The following is an 18401-nucleotide window of genomic DNA, read 5'->3' as shown; positions in this document are numbered from 1 at the left end:
ACAAAGACTGCAGAATGCACCTTTGACAACACGAGGTATGAATTTGTTTGTGTATCCTACATTGCTAAGTTGCAAGTTATGGGGATGGATATTCAAAAGTTTGAAGTCTGTGGAAACATGTCAACTGCCAGCACTTCTACTACAAATGGCAATCAGAATCCCCAAGCAGAAGAGTGTCCAGTCACAGTAATGAGATTATAATAATTAAAGGATTACAGAGAGCCAGTAAATCAAGGAAAATGCAAAACTTTCCAAGGGCTTGGAGTATGTTCAAAGACACTAATTTCCATGACAGATAACATCACTGTAAGAATGACTTGCAGGTATGAGATCATTTGTTGTCATTTTGGCACTATGGACAATGTCTAGTGTAAATTGAGACTGGTGGCTTTTTATGGGCAGGACAGCTGTTATCCTTAAAATAATGTCTACAACATCTATAAGAATTGCAGAGAACACTTGTATGCAGTCGAACTGTGAAGTTAACTAAGCTAATCCCTTTCATTCAATGGTCACATGAACATCTAGTTTAATGGTTAGCCAATTATCATGCCCAAACTGGCCAGTTGACTCAGGCTCATATGGTACTAAACTTCATTTTGCTTGGAGTTAAGAGCGCCTTGCAAGGCAACTGGTAGCGCAGAGTGACTGCCGTATCCTATCTGCATAGCTTAAAGCTGCAATATGTAACTTTTCGGGAAACACGACCAAATTCACATAGAAATGTGAGTTTTAGTTTCCACGGGGGCTGCTAGCTAAACATGCTAACAACAAAAACAAATTACAAAGATAGCCAATCTAGCGCAAAGGTATACATACGGTTGAAGTCGGAAGTTTACATACACTTAGGTTGGAGTCATTAAAACTCGTTTTTCAACCACTCAACCAATGTCTTGTTAACAAACTATAGTTTTGGCATCTACTTTATGCATGACACAAGTAATTTTTAAAACAATGGTTTACAGACAGATTATTTCACTATCACAATTCCAGTGGGTCAGAAGTTTAAATACACTATGTTGACTGTGCCTTTAAACAGCTTGGAAAATGATGTCATGGCTTTAGAAGCTTCCGATAGGCTAATTGACATCATTTGAGTCAATTGGAGGTGTACCTGTGGATGTATTTCAAGGCCTACCTTCAAACTCAGTGCCTCTTTGCTTGACATCATGGGAAAATCTACCAAGACCCCAGAAAACAAGTTGTAGACCTCCACAAGTCTGGTTCATCCTTGGGAGCAACTTCCAACGCCTGAAGGTACCTCGTTCATCTGTACAAACAATAGTACGCAAGTCTAAACACCATGGGACCACACAGCAGTCATACCGCTCAGGAAGGAGATGTGTTCTGTCTCCTAGAGATGAACGTACTTTGCTGCGAAAAATGCAAATCAATCCCAGAACAGCAGCAAGGGATCTTGCGAAGATGCTGGAGGAAACTGGTACAAAAGTATCTATATCCACAATAAAACGAGTCCAACATCGACATAACCTGAAAGGCCGCTCAGCAAGGAGGAAGCCACTGCTCCAAAACCAACATAAAAAAGCCAGACTACAGTTTTCAACTGCACATGGGGACAAAGATCTTACTTTTTGGAGAAATGTCCTCTGGTCTGATGAAACAAAAATAGAACTGTTTGGCCATAACGACCATCGTTATGTTTGGAGGAAAAGGGGGAGGCTTGCAAGCCGAACAACACCATCCCAACTGTGAAGCGCTGTGGGGGTGCTTTGCTGCAGGAGGGACTGGTGCACTTCACAAAATAGATGGCTTCAAAAGGAAGGAAAATTGTGGATATATTGAAGCAACATCAAGACATCAGTCAGGAAGTTAAAGCTTGGTCGCAAATGGGTCTTCCAAATGGACAATGACCCAAAGCATACTTCCAAAGTTGTGGCAAAATGGCTTAAGGACAACAACGTCAAGGTATTGGAGTGGCCATCACAAAGCCCTGACCTCAATCCCAGAGAACATTTTTGGGCAGAATTGAAAAAGCATGTGCAAGCAAGGAGGCCTACAAACCTGACTCAGTTACACCAGTTCCGTCAGGAGGAATGGGCCAAAATCCACCCAACTTATTGTGGGAAGCTTGTGGAAGGCTACCCGAAATGTTTGATCCAAGTTAAACAATTTAAAAAGCTATGCGTCCAAATACTAATTGAGTGTATGTAAACTTCTGACCCACTGGGAATGTGATAAGAAATAGGCTGAAATATATCACTCTACTATTATTCTGACACTTCACATTCTTAAAATAAAGTAGTGATCCTAACTGACCTAAGAATTTTTACTAGGATTAAACGTCAGGAGTTGTGAAAAACTGAGTTTAAATGTATTTGGCTAAGGTGTATGTAAACTTCCGACTTCAACTGCATAAGGTAGGAGCTTGTCATTTGTGGTAAGTTTACAAGCGAATGTGAATGAGAGACAACAAAGTTGAGATGCATGCTTGTCTGAAGGAAGCACAGTACAGGCTCTGGAGCAGCATGTGTACAAGCTGTGTCTGTGTGGAGTCACTAGGGCAACAGGCCTACCTGCTCTGAGAAGCAGAGGGGCCAAAAACAGAGAAAACGGGGGGGGGGGGGAACAAGACAGCAGCAGCTGTACAGATTCTCAAACAAGGCAGAAAGCTAACACTATATGATGCCCATCTCTTTAATTAATCAGCCACTTACTTAGACAACTAGCCCCCAAAAAATAGACTGCTGTGCCTCTCAGGAGTGTAGCAAGATTTAAGGGATTGCATCGCGGTGCCGACCGTGACCCATTTGTCCCAGCGTCGTCCGGGTTAGGAGGGGGTTTTGGCCAGGAGGATTTCCTTGGCTCATCGCACTCTAGCGACTCGTGGCGGGACAGGCGCCTGCAAGCTGACCCTGCTCAACAGTTGAATGGTGTGGCTGGCTTCCAGGTTAAGCGAGCGGTGTTTTAAGAAGCCGCGGCACTTGGCGGGTCATGTTTTGGAGGACGCATGACTCAACCTTCGCCTCTCGCAATGAGACCATAACTACCAATTGGATATCACAAAATTAAGGGGGAAAAAAATGCTTCTTACTGTAATTTCTATGACTAATTTTGTGCTTCAGTTGCACTTCCTCACTGTGAATTCTATCAGCAGACAGTGCTCTGACTGATGTGTAGCTACATTTCTCAGGTAGAATGGCAGATTAATTTTAAGCAAAACATTAAGAAATATAGCACTTCTGTCGAATGTGTTGCTCGAATGTATTTTCGAGCACGTGTACACACTACCAAGTGCACTATTTTTCAGATGTTGCCCTACCGGAGTTACACAGTAATAGCGTCACTGATATTAGCTTCACGACATACATACTATGGAACGACGTTTAGGACTTTGTCAAAAAAGATACAGTAGCACTGTCAAAGCTATACAATAAAAGCCTGCAAACAAGCCAACACCAGTCACGAAAGATGTGTTTACAATACCCCGTTGGTAATAAAGAATTATTTGTTTGACCGCAACATCTGGGGTAGCTAGCTTTAGCTTGGTACCTAGCTAGTACCAATACAACCAGCCTGAAAACAATGACCAGTAGAAACTGCAGTCATTCAATATTCTTAGCAATGATTTAGGAATCCTTGAGAGTACGTTTTAGCTAGGTTGCCACTTGTTCGCCTGTTGAAATTTAACTTCAGTTCATGAAAATAAATAGCTAGCCAGCTACTTAACCCGGTTGCCCAAAGCTAACGTTACAAGCAGCCAGCTAGCTTCATCTGGCTAGTGAGGCTCGACTGGAATGGTTTGTGTGAAGCTAGTCACAATACGGCTCAAGTGGAATTTGGGGTTGCCTTCAAAATAAGTGTCATTGACAGTGATGCAAATTAATTAAACAATTATACCACACTTTTATTTTGAAGGCTAACCGCAAAGTCCACTATTGTGGCTAATCCTTATTGTGGCTAGCTTCACAGATGGGTCTGACCACCATTTATCAAATAAGAACGGTCTTACAAATTAGCATTATTTTAGATTACGCCTAGCTATATAGTTAGCTAGCTATAGCTACCGAAACAGATGATGTCGTTATTTTTTTTGACACGCAAAGACCCAAACGGCGTTCCATAGAAATCCTGGTTGAGAATAAAAAGACTGAACAAATGAACAACGAAACAGCACAGCAAGTAAGTGAAAGAAATAGGTTTTGATTGTTTAACTGGTAATGGGGACATACGTACATTCCAACAAAATAACTTTTTGCTCAATGTGGTGTGTGTGTGTAACCTTTATTTAACTAGGCAAGTCGGTTAAGAACAAATTCTTATTTACAATGACGGCCCGGTAGACGCTGGGCCAAATTGTGCGCCGCCCTATGGGACTCCCAATCACAGCTGGATGTGATACAGCCTGGATTCGAACAAGGGACTGTCGTGACCCCTCTTGCACTGAGATGCAGTGCCTTAACACACACACACACACACGGACGCTGCGGTCTAACTATTTAACTGTACTAGAATGCTTAAAGGCTGCTAAAATGTAAAATATTGGTTTTCCTTTTTTTGGCAAGGAAAATATCAGATATCAGCCAAAAATGTCATATCAGTGCATCACTAGTCACAACAATGCCACAGATGTCTCAAGTTGAGGGAGAGTGCAATTGGCATGCTGACTGCAAGATGTCTACGAGAGCTGTCGCCAGAGAATTGAATGTTAATTTCTCTACTGTAAGCCGCCTTTAACGGCCTTACAACCGCAGACCATGTGTATGGCGTCGTGTGGGCGAGCAGTTTGCAGATGTCACCATTGTGAACAGAGAGCCCCATGGAGGCGGTGAGGTTATGGTATTGGCAGGCGTAAGCTACAGACAATGAACAGCAGCATTTGAATGCTCAAAAATACCATGACGGGATCCTTAGGCCCATTTAAAAAAAGATTTGGGACCAATGGATTTATTTCAGTTGACTGATTTGTGCATATTGAACCTTTAGACCAACAACCAAAGTGCTTCACTGTTCTGCAATGGCAAAATATGCCCTTGTCTATATTTGTGTGCTGTACTGGGGGGGGGGCGGCATCTGAAGCCCATCAATTTTGTGACTTCTAAATGACGTGTAACCATTGATTCTTAACGAATATAACCTATAAATGCCTCATGAGCTTAGTTGAACTGCCCTATCCCATCAGAATCCAAAACATATGCTTGTTTTACTCCAATGTTCATTAACAAACATTGTATCGCAACAAAACATGATAAAAACGAATCCTTGCATCGATAGCCCAGTCTATACATTTGAGAGTGGTTCCATTTCTCCAGACCCATCCCTCGGCCTTTAGTCAAACAGAGCCAGGAAGATCTTTGTTATTGTTTAAATTGCCGCTTCTAGAAAATGATGCAACAATCAACTTTATGATCGAATGGGGCCCTACAGAGTTTAAGAGTTTTACTAACCAAACTGCTTAGGCCCATCAAGCCATAAATCCCAAATCATAAAAAGTAGTCTTAATGGTAAATAGTCCAGCTTTAGACTAGGCCTATACCTTTCTCTGTCAAGTGTTAAGCCTCCGCCCTATTTTACGATAAAGCAATTTGGGGGGGGTTACATTCTAGTAATAATGACTTGCAAATGGTTTCGTCAATGATAGCGCTTCAATCTCTCCAGTTCTACCATCAACATGTCAGCTCAAACAGCAGAGCACGCTCAGGCGGTGTGGGACGTTACCAGCTGTTAGAAGCCCTCTTGGCTGCTCACACTACATAGCTTGATAAGGTGATTTAAAGAGGCCACACCGACAACATATGCGAACCAAAACGTGCCTAATGGTCTACACCAAAGTCTAAAAACACCTTTCGAGCTACAATAAACAGACCAGGAGAAAGAGAGAAAATGCATTATGCTGGTCACATTCTGAAGTCATAGTCTTACTACCAGGACTACCCGAAGCATAGTTGGCCCGCTTCCATATGTTAAAAGTGTTCGCGCACAACTGTTTAGCCGGCACACGGCCGCTGCCCTTACAACACCAGGGCCCACTAATCCCAATTTATTATGGAGACTGATCACACAACACAAAAAAAAAAAAAAAAATGCTGACGTGAGCACTTTTCCCCTATCCTTCTAGTGTGCATCTCGACACTACCACTCAGCGTGGGTCTGACTACATATGGCAGTGCTAGCCCACAGCCAGTCAAATGAACCCTCAAGAGGAGAAGGAATTTCTTAGGGTGTAATGAATACCCCAGAGCCCTCCTACAAAGCCCACCGCCGAGCCCTAAGAGGAGACACGACCCTATAGATTACAGGGAAGAGGAGGGCGGCCCTGGAGTGGAGCCATCGCCAGCCAAACCACTTTTCCTGGCCATGAGTGCTGTATGTGCCTGCATCTAAAATGGCACCCTGTTTCCCTACTTTACACCCAGTGGGCCCAGTTTAAAAGCAGTGCACTTTAGGATAAAGCCTGTGTGCCTGCTCTCCTAGAAGGGCTAGATGAGCCAGGCCCCCGCGAGTAAATCAACGAGGTAGCAGCCGGTGAGACGTTTAGTACATGGATCAAGTGAACAAGATTCCTACAGGGTGTAAAAGGTCCAACAGATGTCCAGTGTTTGTGCATACTGTACAGCAGAGGCCTCACTATCCGATTCTAAACAAGCGTGGGCCGGCCTACCGTCGGTCAAAAAAAAAAACTCACTGGGCCTGCAAAGCTGTAAACAACTGACCAAGTCCCTCGTCGTCCTCCAACTCCCTTCAAATTAGGAACATGCCAGACCAGTAAATTAGGGGAAGATCAATGTCAACCAGCCAAAAACAGGCCTGGCCAATTGGAAACAGGAAGAAAAAGTGAGGAGAGCAGAGAGGAAACTAGGGTTCTGCCAAGTCAAGTATTGTAAACCACAAAAACTAAAAAATGTGATACCTCACTAGCAAAGGTAACGTTATACCTCTCTGAGAAGCTTGTACTGGACACATGCCCTTTGACATGTGTAATGCAATGATCTGTAGCATGAGGCCATGTAGGTTGTCAAGGACTGTATAGGGAACTGAAAGTGCTAGAAACTAGTTCTTCTACTTCAGTGTTTTTGTGGGTTTTTTTTATTTATTTTTTTACAAGTGTGTGTCGAAGGGTTGAATCTAACCAAACAACACTACATGTTGTAGCTGGGACCCTTTGGATGACAAAATCAGAGGAAGATTTAAAAAAAGTGAATATTTAAAATTGCTATTTGTGAAATTATGAAACCTGTGCCAGCGAAAATATATTTTGATGTGGGGAGCCGTCCTCAAACAATCGCATGGCATGTTTTAGCTGTAAAGCCTACTGTAAAATCGGATAGTGCGGGTAGATTAACAAGAATTTAAGCTTTTATCCAATATAACACACTTGTATGTACATAAATGTTTAATATCCATAATTTTTATGATTATTTATTTGAATTGCGCACCCTCCAGTTTCACCAGAAGTTGTCCTGCTAGCGGGATGCCTAGCATTAAGAAGTTATAATGGTTGAAGATGAGCGATCTGCAAAGGCAATGTTTAAAAGTTATGGGTGGAGCTAGAATTTTGGCTGTCAGCAGTATTAAAAATCGACCAATGTCAGCCTTTAAATGCTTTATTATCCAAATGTTTAAAGTGCTTGTGGTCGATGGAGAAAATGCATTTTGACCGTTTTCCCAAAATAGATTTATTTCGGGAACATGTATAGAGATTATGTCCACATCCCTGTCAATCGATTTTATTGGTCAAACTACATGGTAATGTAAAAGTTAAAAAATGTTGTGATCCAATATGTAAAAAAACAATATCAATAATAATAGTTGGTAACAGATCGGCTCTTGGAACTCATTACGAGGCGGCTTCTATCTTCAATATGCCTTATTGTACAAATATTTAAAGCGCATGTGGGCGACAGACTTTTTAATACTAGGGCTGTCAGGAGGAACGGAAAATAATTTAACACAACATGAGCAGATTAATGGTTTTGACCAAGTTATTTATTCAAAACTGACTGAAAACACCTCCATTAATTTACAAACTGATAGTCAATTTGTGCCACAGTTTAGACGACCGATAGAACGCTGATCTCCCCCTTGTGATAGTGTAGTGCAAAGACAGAATGCCACCATCTACCACTAACGGTCGCGGCAAAAGCTTAAAACTTTAAAGGAAGAACCACTAACATGACCAAGGCTTTGGAAGAATGCGGAGTCAGATATGCTGCGTTGGGCCAAAACACCTTTGTTCACAGCCAGTTGCATGGCAAACTGGCGACTCCGCATTCTTTTAAGTCGTGCCATTTATAGCAGTTTATGACATAGCCTAGAGAGTAATTTTTTCAAGCAGATAATCTGCATTTTAGTTTAAACCAATATTTATTTCAAAGCATTTAAGTTTCTCCATACAGTCAAGATTGGATAGTAGGAAGAGCCACCAAAAAGTTAACCATCTTTGTAATGCCAGGGAGCGAAAATATTTGTGTCATGAATGTTGTGCGATACAATACATTCTTCCACACCGATCTTGACAAACCATTTCTGTATGAACATCACTTTGTATACGGGGCCATTGTCAGGCTGTTGCCACAAAATGTCATTGTATATTGTAGCGTTCAGATTTCCCTTCACTGGAACTAAGGGTCGCAGACCATTATGACTCCTCCGCCCAACTTTACAGTTGGCACTATGCAGTCGAGCAGGTAGCATTCTCCTGGCATCCGGTAAACCCAGAGTCGGCCGTCGGACTGTCAGATGGTGAAGCATGATTCATCACTCTAGACAAACAGTTTTTGTCCAAACTTTGCTTCAAGAGGCAGTTTGGAACTCGGGGGTGAGTGTTGCAATTGAGGACAGAAGATGTTAATGCACTATGCGGTCCCGTTCTGTGAGCTTGTTTGGCCTACCACTTTGCGGCTGAGCCGTTGTTGCTCCTAGACGTTTCCACTTCACAATAACAGCAGGGATGCCACATTCAAACGTCTAGGGATAGCCTAATATTGGCCCAATGGCCTTCATAAAAAGTCATAATGGATATCAGTAAGAACCATGAACTTTAACCTGACCTATTTGGCAATTTATCAATCCATTGGTATGATATCGTCCACTTAATCTTTTAAAAGATATGTATGGCACTAGGAAAGATATTTGACAAAAACGGATCATTTATCTGTAGGCTACGTGCATAGCAGTTTGTTTTAAGCATCAATTTGTTTCCGTGTTCTTACCCAAACTGGGTGCAGCACCTGTTTATAATAACCCTCGATACACAGGATTGAGGATTCGCACAGGATAAGTACTATCAGAGGTCCTGGGAGTTTGCCGAAAAACAGTAGGTTTTTAGGACTGGGATAACCTTCCTGCCAAGTAAAAATGACTGACATAGCAGAGTACCCTTGCAGACAAAAACGTAGTAGCTGAGGTGTATTCAAGGGTATTTGACTGTGGTCGATCACTAAGGCTGGGAAATGAAGTTGTCATGCATATGTAATAGGACCATTATTCCACATTGTGAATTGATGTAGGATTTTTTCCCCCCGTAGCATTTTAAATGGGGGAAAAAGTATACAATTGGCAGTTTAAATGTTAAGCAAAATGGTTCTTCATTTGTCACATCCCTAGTGTGTGTGTACACTTTTTAGGCTGGCACTGGCTTGGAAGTGGTGAAAGGGTCAGCCCTGGGGGTCAGTAGAGCAAAGTTTTCAGAGAGCTGGGAGAATTGACCCAGTTCCACAGTTCTAATGGCTGCTTGGGGTGAGTTGGCAGTTCAGTAAGGTCACTCACAGCCAAAGAGATTGGTGTCAGTGGGGTAATGGACACAAAGTAGAGTTTAAAAAAAAAAAAAAATATTCTGTCAACTTTCTCGAAACTCCCCAAAATCCTGGTTGGAAGTTTTCCTATTCCTATCTGATTCTGTTAAGAAATCCAGGAATCCTCCAACCAGGATTTATAGAAAACCTAGGCATTTTGGTTAAGCTACCAAAGTTTTGCAACCCTAAAGCCAAGGCAAGGGGCCTTCACATGTTGAAATGCAGTCCCAAACTGCTGTCTGACAAGGCTGTGTTCAGTGTGGAGAATTTGCCTCCAAACCGGGTGTAAAGGAGAGGTGCTACTCCCTGGACCTACAAGACATATTGTTTTCTGTTGCTAAATGTCTTTATACAAGGGGCCCTGCTGAACACGAACAAGCACTATGGGGCTTAATCCAGGACAATCAGACTTTTTGGGTGTGTTGTTACAGTTGGGTTAAGGAGGGAGAGAGAGAGGGGTGTGGTTGGTTGGTGGTTCTGTCCTGGGGGTGGGGGGGGGGGGTTCAACTGTCACTAAGGGGCGGACAGAAAGACAAGTTCGCTACAGAGCTGAGTGGGAAGATATTGGACGATTTCCCATTAGGTCTATTATTGAATTAGGTGGGGGGTTTTTTAAGTTGTTTTTGGCCTCCCTTAAATTGACACATCCTTGTTTTAAGTAAATAATTGTTTGCACTAAAAGAGCCAATGAGCTACATCCCAAATAGCATAGGGTGATCGGGAATAGGGTGCCATATCTTACTGGCCATATATCGGTTCTCAGCTGGGTTTGTTTTTCGGTCCTTATTTTAAATTAAAAATCGGCTGAGCGGACCTTAAATTGTTTTTGTTTTTTTACTTGCATTATGTGTAGTCAGTAGGCCAAAAACAAATCCGGCTTGACATTTCAGTGTAGTGCATGCTCCATTATACTTATAAGCCTATATTTACCAATGGTCTACTATCTATATAAAATGTTCTGATAGGAAGTACCCCACAATGCTGCTAAAATAAACACTGTAGCCTATCATGTTAATACTCTGTAGGCAAGTTGCTACTCCATTCAAAAGATGGGTTACGTGCTACACTTGCATCAGATAATCAAAATTTAAAAAAAATACATGCCAAAGCAGGTATAATCAGAATGTCAACTCAAACAAGTATACAACAAATAATTCAAATGCAATTTCTGCCAGTTTTCTGCTAGGCTATATGTATGCCTATGCAAGACATGTCACCAGTGAAGTGGGCATTGCATCATTTCAGGGGTGAAATTATTTCACTCAGAGTTGTGTTTTACTCAATAGACGCACATAGGCCTCTGTGGGAGGGTTTCTCCTCCAACCCACACACAAAGGCGTCTTTGACGGGGAGTGTTACCACCACCACAGCAGCTGAGCAATTTAATCAAGCACAACAGGCCTTCCTCGAGTAGACTAGCGCCAACACAGGTCATATGAAAGAGCAACAGCTCATATGTGCAGATGTATTCATCAGTATGGGAAACAACTATGACTCGAGCATGGAGCGTACCATTAAAGTGCACATTCCTTGCCTTACATATTGGGGGGAGGCTACTTTGAAGAATCTCAAATATATTTAGATTTGTTTAACACCGTTTACTACATGATTCCAAATGTGTTATTTAATACAGTTGTGATGTCTTCACTGTTATTCTAAAGAAAAACCCTGGATTGAGTAAGTTTGTCTAAACTTTTGACTGGTACTGTATGTGGGACGCTGGGCTGAAGGAAGTTGTCGTTTTCATTATTCTGTTACATTACTTTCACATTTCCACAAACTTCAAAGTGTTTCCGTTCAAATGGTATCAAGAATATGCATATCCTACCACATGAGAAAGGAACACCACATTCAAGAGAGAGGGAAAAAGACAGCTCGTAAAAGTATGTCCGATCTACTTTGAAGAACTAGTAAAATGATTGTCAGACAGCTCTGCAGCATGCCTAGCTATATAGAAGGACTAAAGACAGTACAGTATGGGGAGCACAGAGAACGTTGTCTGGCTGTTTGGTTGCTACTGCCTAAGCAGAGATGAGATTACTTTTAGGAATAAGAAAAATAACAAGTTAAAAAAAAAATAATACACACAACTGAAATATTGTATTATTTCACAGTAATTTCATTTTTTTAAATTGATATTTCATAATGAATTTATTGTAAAAAAAAAAAAAAAAGGCCTTAAAAAGCAATTTCTCAACATTACTTTTTTTATATTCCAATGTATGTACTTGGCAATAACGTATGTATTTTCACACGTGACACAAGGATGAGACCATGGGTTTAATTCTGCTGAACACTTGTTGGATTTAATGTTTATTAGTAAATATTTTCACTGAATTGTGGTTATTTTATTTTTAATCCTTAACAGGTATTCCAAGTAGGAACTGTAGGCAAGGAACTGTAAATGAGACAATTGCAACCTTATCGCCAAACCATTGTAATCTATATACTATAAACAAAAATGTCATCCATTTCACATTAAGCACATGCATTACGTCAAGTATTTCTATTGATTGATTGATTGATTGAGATATATATTGCCCACGTCACTAATCTTGTAAGACTTGATACTGCATTAGTAACCAAGTGGGAATTTCCCACCATAGATAAAACTGTAGATAGATAAAACCAAATTTGACATGGATATTGCCCTTAACCTTCCACCATTTTAAAGTGGGTGAAGGATCACATGATTCCATCCAGGTCATCAGCTAATGAATTATACACATTCCCAAAAAAATGTAGCTGGCAGTAAATGGCTAACCTTGTTTGAACAGGTATAAAGGGCAGCACACCGGCAGCATGCACCCTTGCAGTTTTTTTGCCAACTCAGAAGTAGTAGATAAGAAATTATACTACTTCAAAATTGAGATTGCGTTACTGGCACTGCCCTTGCGCTCACAGACGCCACATTGGGACATATAAAGATGATATCTATCAGACTGTTTACCACATATGACTGGGGAAAAAACAACATTTGAACGGCCCTCCAACTGGTACTTCCTTGTGGTTAACTTGTCTAGCGCCGCTGAGCTCCGACTTCCCCCACATGGTGACCTCTGATGTTACCTACTAAGGAAATTCTCGATAAAAGCAACTCAAAACATTATTTTTTAAAGCAATCTATTCATATGTTGTTTTTTAAACTATAATTTGTTTACAAGCCTGATAGCTGTACTTTTAGTTTATGGTTGACACAGCTTGTTGGCCATTAGCTAATTGGGTGTTTCTCAAATGAGCTCAAAGCACACGAATGCATCCAACTGGTATTTTCAACTTCAAAATGGTACATTTCCACCTCCCACTTGGAACTCAAGGATGATCCGACTCGTTTCCCCACTAGTCTCTACCAGCTGGTGGGATGTTCAAATAGATTTTCCCAGTCGTATGTGGTAAACGTAGAGAATGATAAAGATATCATCTTTATATATGTCCCATTATGGCATCTGTGAGCACACAGGCAGCGCATTGAGGCCATCTCCATTTTGAAGTAGTACATTTTTCTACTACTACGAGTTGGCAATTAAACAGAAAGGGTGCATACTGCCATTCAGAGTGTGTTGTTTGACCAGGTATAGAGCCAAGGATGGCAATTTACTGCCACCTACAGTTATGGAATATTTGCCTCACAAATATAATATAATCTTATTCAAGTTTTTTTTAACTGCATTGTTGATTAGGGGCTCCTAAGTAAGCATTTCACTGCAAGGTCTACAACTGTATTCAGTGCATGTGACATAACACTGTATTTGATATTGACGGATCCCTCCTGATGACCCAGATGGAATCATATGATCCTTGCTTCACCCATAGGAAGTCCCACCCAGTTGACTACTTAAAAAAAAAGGTGAATCCCTCATGGGAATGTCCATGACAAAACTTGTTTTATCCATCTAGAGTCCTCTAACTCTATGGGGGTAAATTCCCACTGGTTATCAACTCCGCATGAGTAGTCAGTCATCGGTTACACAGGGTTGTGCATGTGTCTACTAATCTCGAGTTCTACTGGAGAAAAACATTTTATGTAGAAGTCCATAAGTCCATGGCCAAAGATATACATGTGGCTAATGCAAAACATCATGCGACCATTTTGCTCAGTGGGGAAATTCATGTCAATGTGATAGAGGATGTTTTACGAATCCGTGCCATTCAACATTGGTATTAATGAATGATGGGCATAAATGGATGGGCAATATGACACGTTGTATTTAACCAATATGCATAAAAGTAGATTGATGTTCTTTGCAGTATTTTTTTATGTAGCCCAATAAAAATGGTATTGCACGCAACGGATTGCACGTCCGGTAAGGGAGCGTGACGGTGTTTGACAACATAAATTCAGTTCGTCATTTGACCGCATGTTTGTCAGGGTATACAGCGTTTAGTCAAATTACCGAGATTATGAATAAAAACACGCTAGCACTGGCCATGAATGAAAGCAATGTTGCATGAATGTTTATGGGCATTCCAGACGAGAGGTGAAGAACACATTTCCTTTAAAGCAGTAACATTCAATCACAAAACACCCTTTAAATACAACTAACTACATTTGTAGGCAAATGTCCGTAATTGAAACATTTGACAGGTCAGTGTATAACTGTTAGTGGTTGATTGCGCAACACAGTATGTTGATTACATGTTGCTATCTAAATGGCTAGCCAGATACGTTAGCCTTTCGCCAAAGAGGAAGGGACGTTAATGCACTGCAAAACAAGTCTCGAATGGGTTACATATTAGAGTGCGTCTTCACATGTGCCCAGCGAGACAATGGTCCATAAAAAACAATGCATAGTCAAATATGTCGTCCAGCAATTTGTGAGTTGACTGTCGAATTAACTTGATAACTAGCTACATTGCCAACTGGTTCGCTCTAATACAAGTGCTCGAGCAATAGAGCACATGGTGGAGTGTGGCTGGAACTGCAGCCCAACCCTTTGAGACAATAGGCGAACTGGGCAAACATGTTTTCGTCGTTCAATCCAAACGATTTACTGCCTTGAGTTAACCATGCAATTCGTGCATATGCTATTCAAATAACTCACCATCGTGCTTTTGAACGGTGGTCCATGTCTCCACTTCGGTCGCCATGGCGCCCTTTTGAACTGGTTGTTTACCGTTTGATAGCGATCCACACCGTTTGGCCTGTCACGAAAACAAATAGCAGAAACGTGCAAAATAGCGTGAACAAAACAATCAAACAAAATGTGCACCTAAAGGAAACATTGGTGTTATGCACATGCATGCCAAAAAAATGCAAATATGTTAATCCTCACACTCCAGCAGCTTGCTTGCTCGTGCTATATAACGTCAGCTATAATACCCAACAAATATGAAATGCCGTAGAAAATTGAATGTCAAATAAATTCGACACTTTTTTAAATGAAATTCATATATATCTACTACTCATTTCAGAATAAATCTGACAAGAGCATGGGGGGGAGGGCGATGCGCAAAGAGAAAATAATCCGTGGACCTTTCCGCAGCAACCTAGAAAATAAACAAAGTCCGTTTTTAACTTTGGAACGTCTGTCTCAATGTCACGTGGTTAATACAGGGGCAAGTCCTTTTCTGTCCTGGCCAATCATTTGGGGTTAGTGTTATCCGAGATTCTTGGGAAGTCCCTACCTAAAACCCTACAATTAACCCCTACCGTTATCCCAATCATAACGGTACCTAACCCGAACCATTTTTTAACATTTCAACCTCAATGCGGTAGGGACGTCCCAAGGAATCGTTATCGCAAGGACCAATCAATTCAATTTCAATGTAAGGGATTTATTGGCATGGGAAACATATGTTTACATTGCCAAAGTAAGTGAAATCGATAATAAACAATAACAAATTAACTGTAAGCATTTACACTTACAAAGGTTCCAAAATAATAGAGACATTTCAGATGTCATATTGTGTATATTTACAGTGTTGTAATGATGTGCAAATATTTCAAGTACAAAAGGGAAAATAAATACACATAGGTTGTATGGCCATCCTTAACCCGGACGACGCTAGGCCAATTGTGTGTCGCCACATGGACCTTTGGGTGGCGCCAGCTGCGGCAGAGCCTGGGCTCGAACCTGGGGGCTTTGGTGGCACGGGTAGCACTGTGATGTGGTGTCCTAGACTACTGCGCCACCCAGGTCCCATTTTTTGTAGCATTTTGCAGACCCCAGACCTCATAACCATAAAGGGCAATGGGTTCAGATCCTAATTGGTATGTCGAATTCTATGTTCATTCTACACCACCTGCTTTGTACACTTTTTTTGTATGAATACTTCTTGCCATTGAAACCTATAGGCCTAAAATGGTCGCTTCCAGTGGTTATTATTGTCATGTGACCATTCCAAGATGGCGGCCCCCATAGCCTACTTTATATTAGCATGCTCGTGTAATTAGCCGCATGACAACATGAATGCAAACGTTCTAACTTATGCTTGCCTATGTATGGGTTTATACTGTTTATGTTAGGTTAGCTTGCACTGTAGCATTCTAGCTATATTCGTTTAAGCCTTTCCTTTAAACTATGAGACCACCTTACCGGGTGGTGCTCTCCTGTCACGGAGGTTTAAAGCAGTGTATTCAAAGAAAAAATGTATCATATCACCTTGGATATTGACGTGACAAACACATTTAAACCCTCGAAAGTAATTGTTATCTGGGTTATAATGCAGTGCCATAACTATTACTGTAATGTTATTTAGATATTTGCTATAAAAAAAATGTTTTATAAACTTGACGTCAGAAACGCATAGACATGAAAAGTAAAAGTATAAAGGCAGGTTTTGTGTTTTAAGTTATACCGCAAAAGATGCGACTCCGGTGGGACTCGAACCCACAACCTTTGAATCACTCCTCAAGTGCTTGACTAGAAGTCCAATGCGCTATCCATTGCGCCACGGAGCCACCTGTTGATAGGCTTCGCACTAGCTCATATAACGTTGCGGCGTCCCGAAAAACCTTACGTAGCAACATCGCCTTTGAGCTAGCTTTTCAATGTACCCAATGTTACTAAATACATCACAATGGTCACGTCATATGTGAAAGAAGATAAGTATAGATGTCGTGTACATTGTAAGTGAACAACGTATAGTATACATGAGCCCTGATAATATTGCTGTAGTATGCATTGAATAACAAAACATTTGCTGGCTGATATCTGAAACCGCTTTAGTTTAGCGTTTTCTTGCCACGGACGCGTTGTGGGTGGGTTGAACATAAAGGGACGGCTCTTTCGCATTGTCAACAGAGCAAGAATCACATGCTGTTTAGTGAAACAAGCGAATATATTGTGCTAACTGGCATTGTAGCTATATGAGCATCCCCCAGTTAGTCGAGGACATTTCTGGCCGCGACAACCTAGTTATGTTATCACTGTCTGCAACCAGGAAATTTTTGAAATACCATACATGGCCTGCTGAAAACAGAGCCCGGATAGCTCAGTCGGTAGAGCATCAGACTTTTAATCTGAGGGTCCAGGGTTCAAGTCCCTGTTCGGGCGATGCTTTTTTTTTACCTGCTAAATATTGCTAGCCATCAACTACGTTTGATAAGATTGCTGGGTGGCTAAACGAGAATTTTGAATTCACCTTGAAGACGACGCCTAAGTTGCGTTCTTGTGTTTACACTAATTCGTTGTATTCAGAAGGTCCTTTTCTTGTATTTATCAGTTTTAAAGACCGCCAAGCAGTAATTATGCTATAGTCAATAATAAATACAGAACAAGAGTCTACTTTGACTGGATTTGATTGGAATATCACTTTCAAGGCTGTCTGGTGAACGTTTTGAGATGTGGGGCTAATTTATTCCCCAAACATGCCGCTAGGTGGAGACATTGGGCTGACAGGCTTTTACATTATTTTTTTAAATATAATTTAAGTACTTTTACTTCTAGTATGACTAATTGTACAGCAAAGCCTTCACAACATTTACCTGATACTTATATATTAAAAGGACTGAAATTCAAAAGGAATATATTATATGTAAATTTACTAAGCACAGTCCTTCACTGTGCTTAGAGTGCACGTTAGTCCAATGTAACACCATGTTATGTCCTTATCTACTTCTATACTCTCAACAAATGCATAGGATGGTGTTTCACAGCTGCCATACATTGACATTTACCTGAATTCCATTGCACAGTACGTATGTCAATATTGACTGTTAATACTAGTCTATCATCTATGCTGGTCATTGTGATTCTTACTAACAAAACATGGCAGAAAAAAAACATCTCAACCACATTTTCAGATGCACATGAAGAGATATGAGATATGAAATGAATAGGTGAAATGACATAGTAATATCTTTGAATAAAGGTCAATTGGTTTACATTTCCTCGAATCAAACATGAATATATTCTTATATCATCTAGCTTGTCAAATGTGTGGTTCTGGTTTACTATCGCAGATGTAACACACATTAACGAGTTTCCAGGGCATAGATTCATGGGGTCAAATACCATAGTGATATAATTCAATTACAGGTCTTTGTCATATGGTATGTCATGTCCAGTTGAGTGGTGGAAAATCCACTGCCGGGGTTTGTTCTCTCCGAAGGTAACTGTTGTGGAACAGATGTGGGAAGTTTCTGGTGCAGAAAGTTCCTCCTACAGGTAACTCATAACGGTTCCTTTCTTTCCAACCTGATGTGCC

The 18401-nt window shown here is 40.9% G+C and overlaps 1 protein-coding gene and 2 non-coding genes across 3 annotated transcripts in view; 1 reads left to right on the top strand and 2 right to left on the bottom strand.

Moving 5' to 3' along the window:
* The window catches only part of LOC135507800 (programmed cell death protein 4-like), a 31278-nt gene extending 16015 nt beyond the window's left edge, over positions 1-15263 (bottom strand). The window contains exons 1-2 of the mRNA XM_064927465.1: positions 15026-15263; positions 14795-14894 (exon numbers count right to left, since the gene is read on the bottom strand). Coding sequence (XP_064783537.1) covers positions 14795-14840 — 46 coding nt within the window. The 5' untranslated portion in view covers positions 14841-14894; positions 15026-15263. The remainder of the gene's footprint in view (positions 1-14794; positions 14895-15025) is intronic.
* A 1298-nt stretch (positions 15264-16561) lies between these two features.
* On the bottom strand, positions 16562-16653 carry trnar-ucu (transfer RNA arginine (anticodon UCU)). Its single transcript is given in 2 exon segments — positions 16562-16597; positions 16617-16653. It is a non-coding gene; the product is annotated as a tRNA-Arg (tRNA).
* A 522-nt stretch (positions 16654-17175) lies between these two features.
* Positions 17176-17248, top strand: trnak-uuu (transfer RNA lysine (anticodon UUU)). Its single transcript has one exon. It is a non-coding gene; the product is annotated as a tRNA-Lys (tRNA).
* Positions 17249-18401: the final 1153 nt, after the last annotated feature.

Source organism: Oncorhynchus masou, chromosome 21 (genome assembly GCF_036934945.1).
Source record: "Oncorhynchus masou masou isolate Uvic2021 chromosome 21, UVic_Omas_1.1, whole genome shotgun sequence".
NCBI lineage: Eukaryota > Metazoa > Chordata > Actinopteri > Salmoniformes > Salmonidae > Oncorhynchus > Oncorhynchus masou.
The sequence above is the reverse complement of the archived record's forward strand: the minus strand, read 5'-3'. Positions and strand labels throughout refer to the sequence as shown.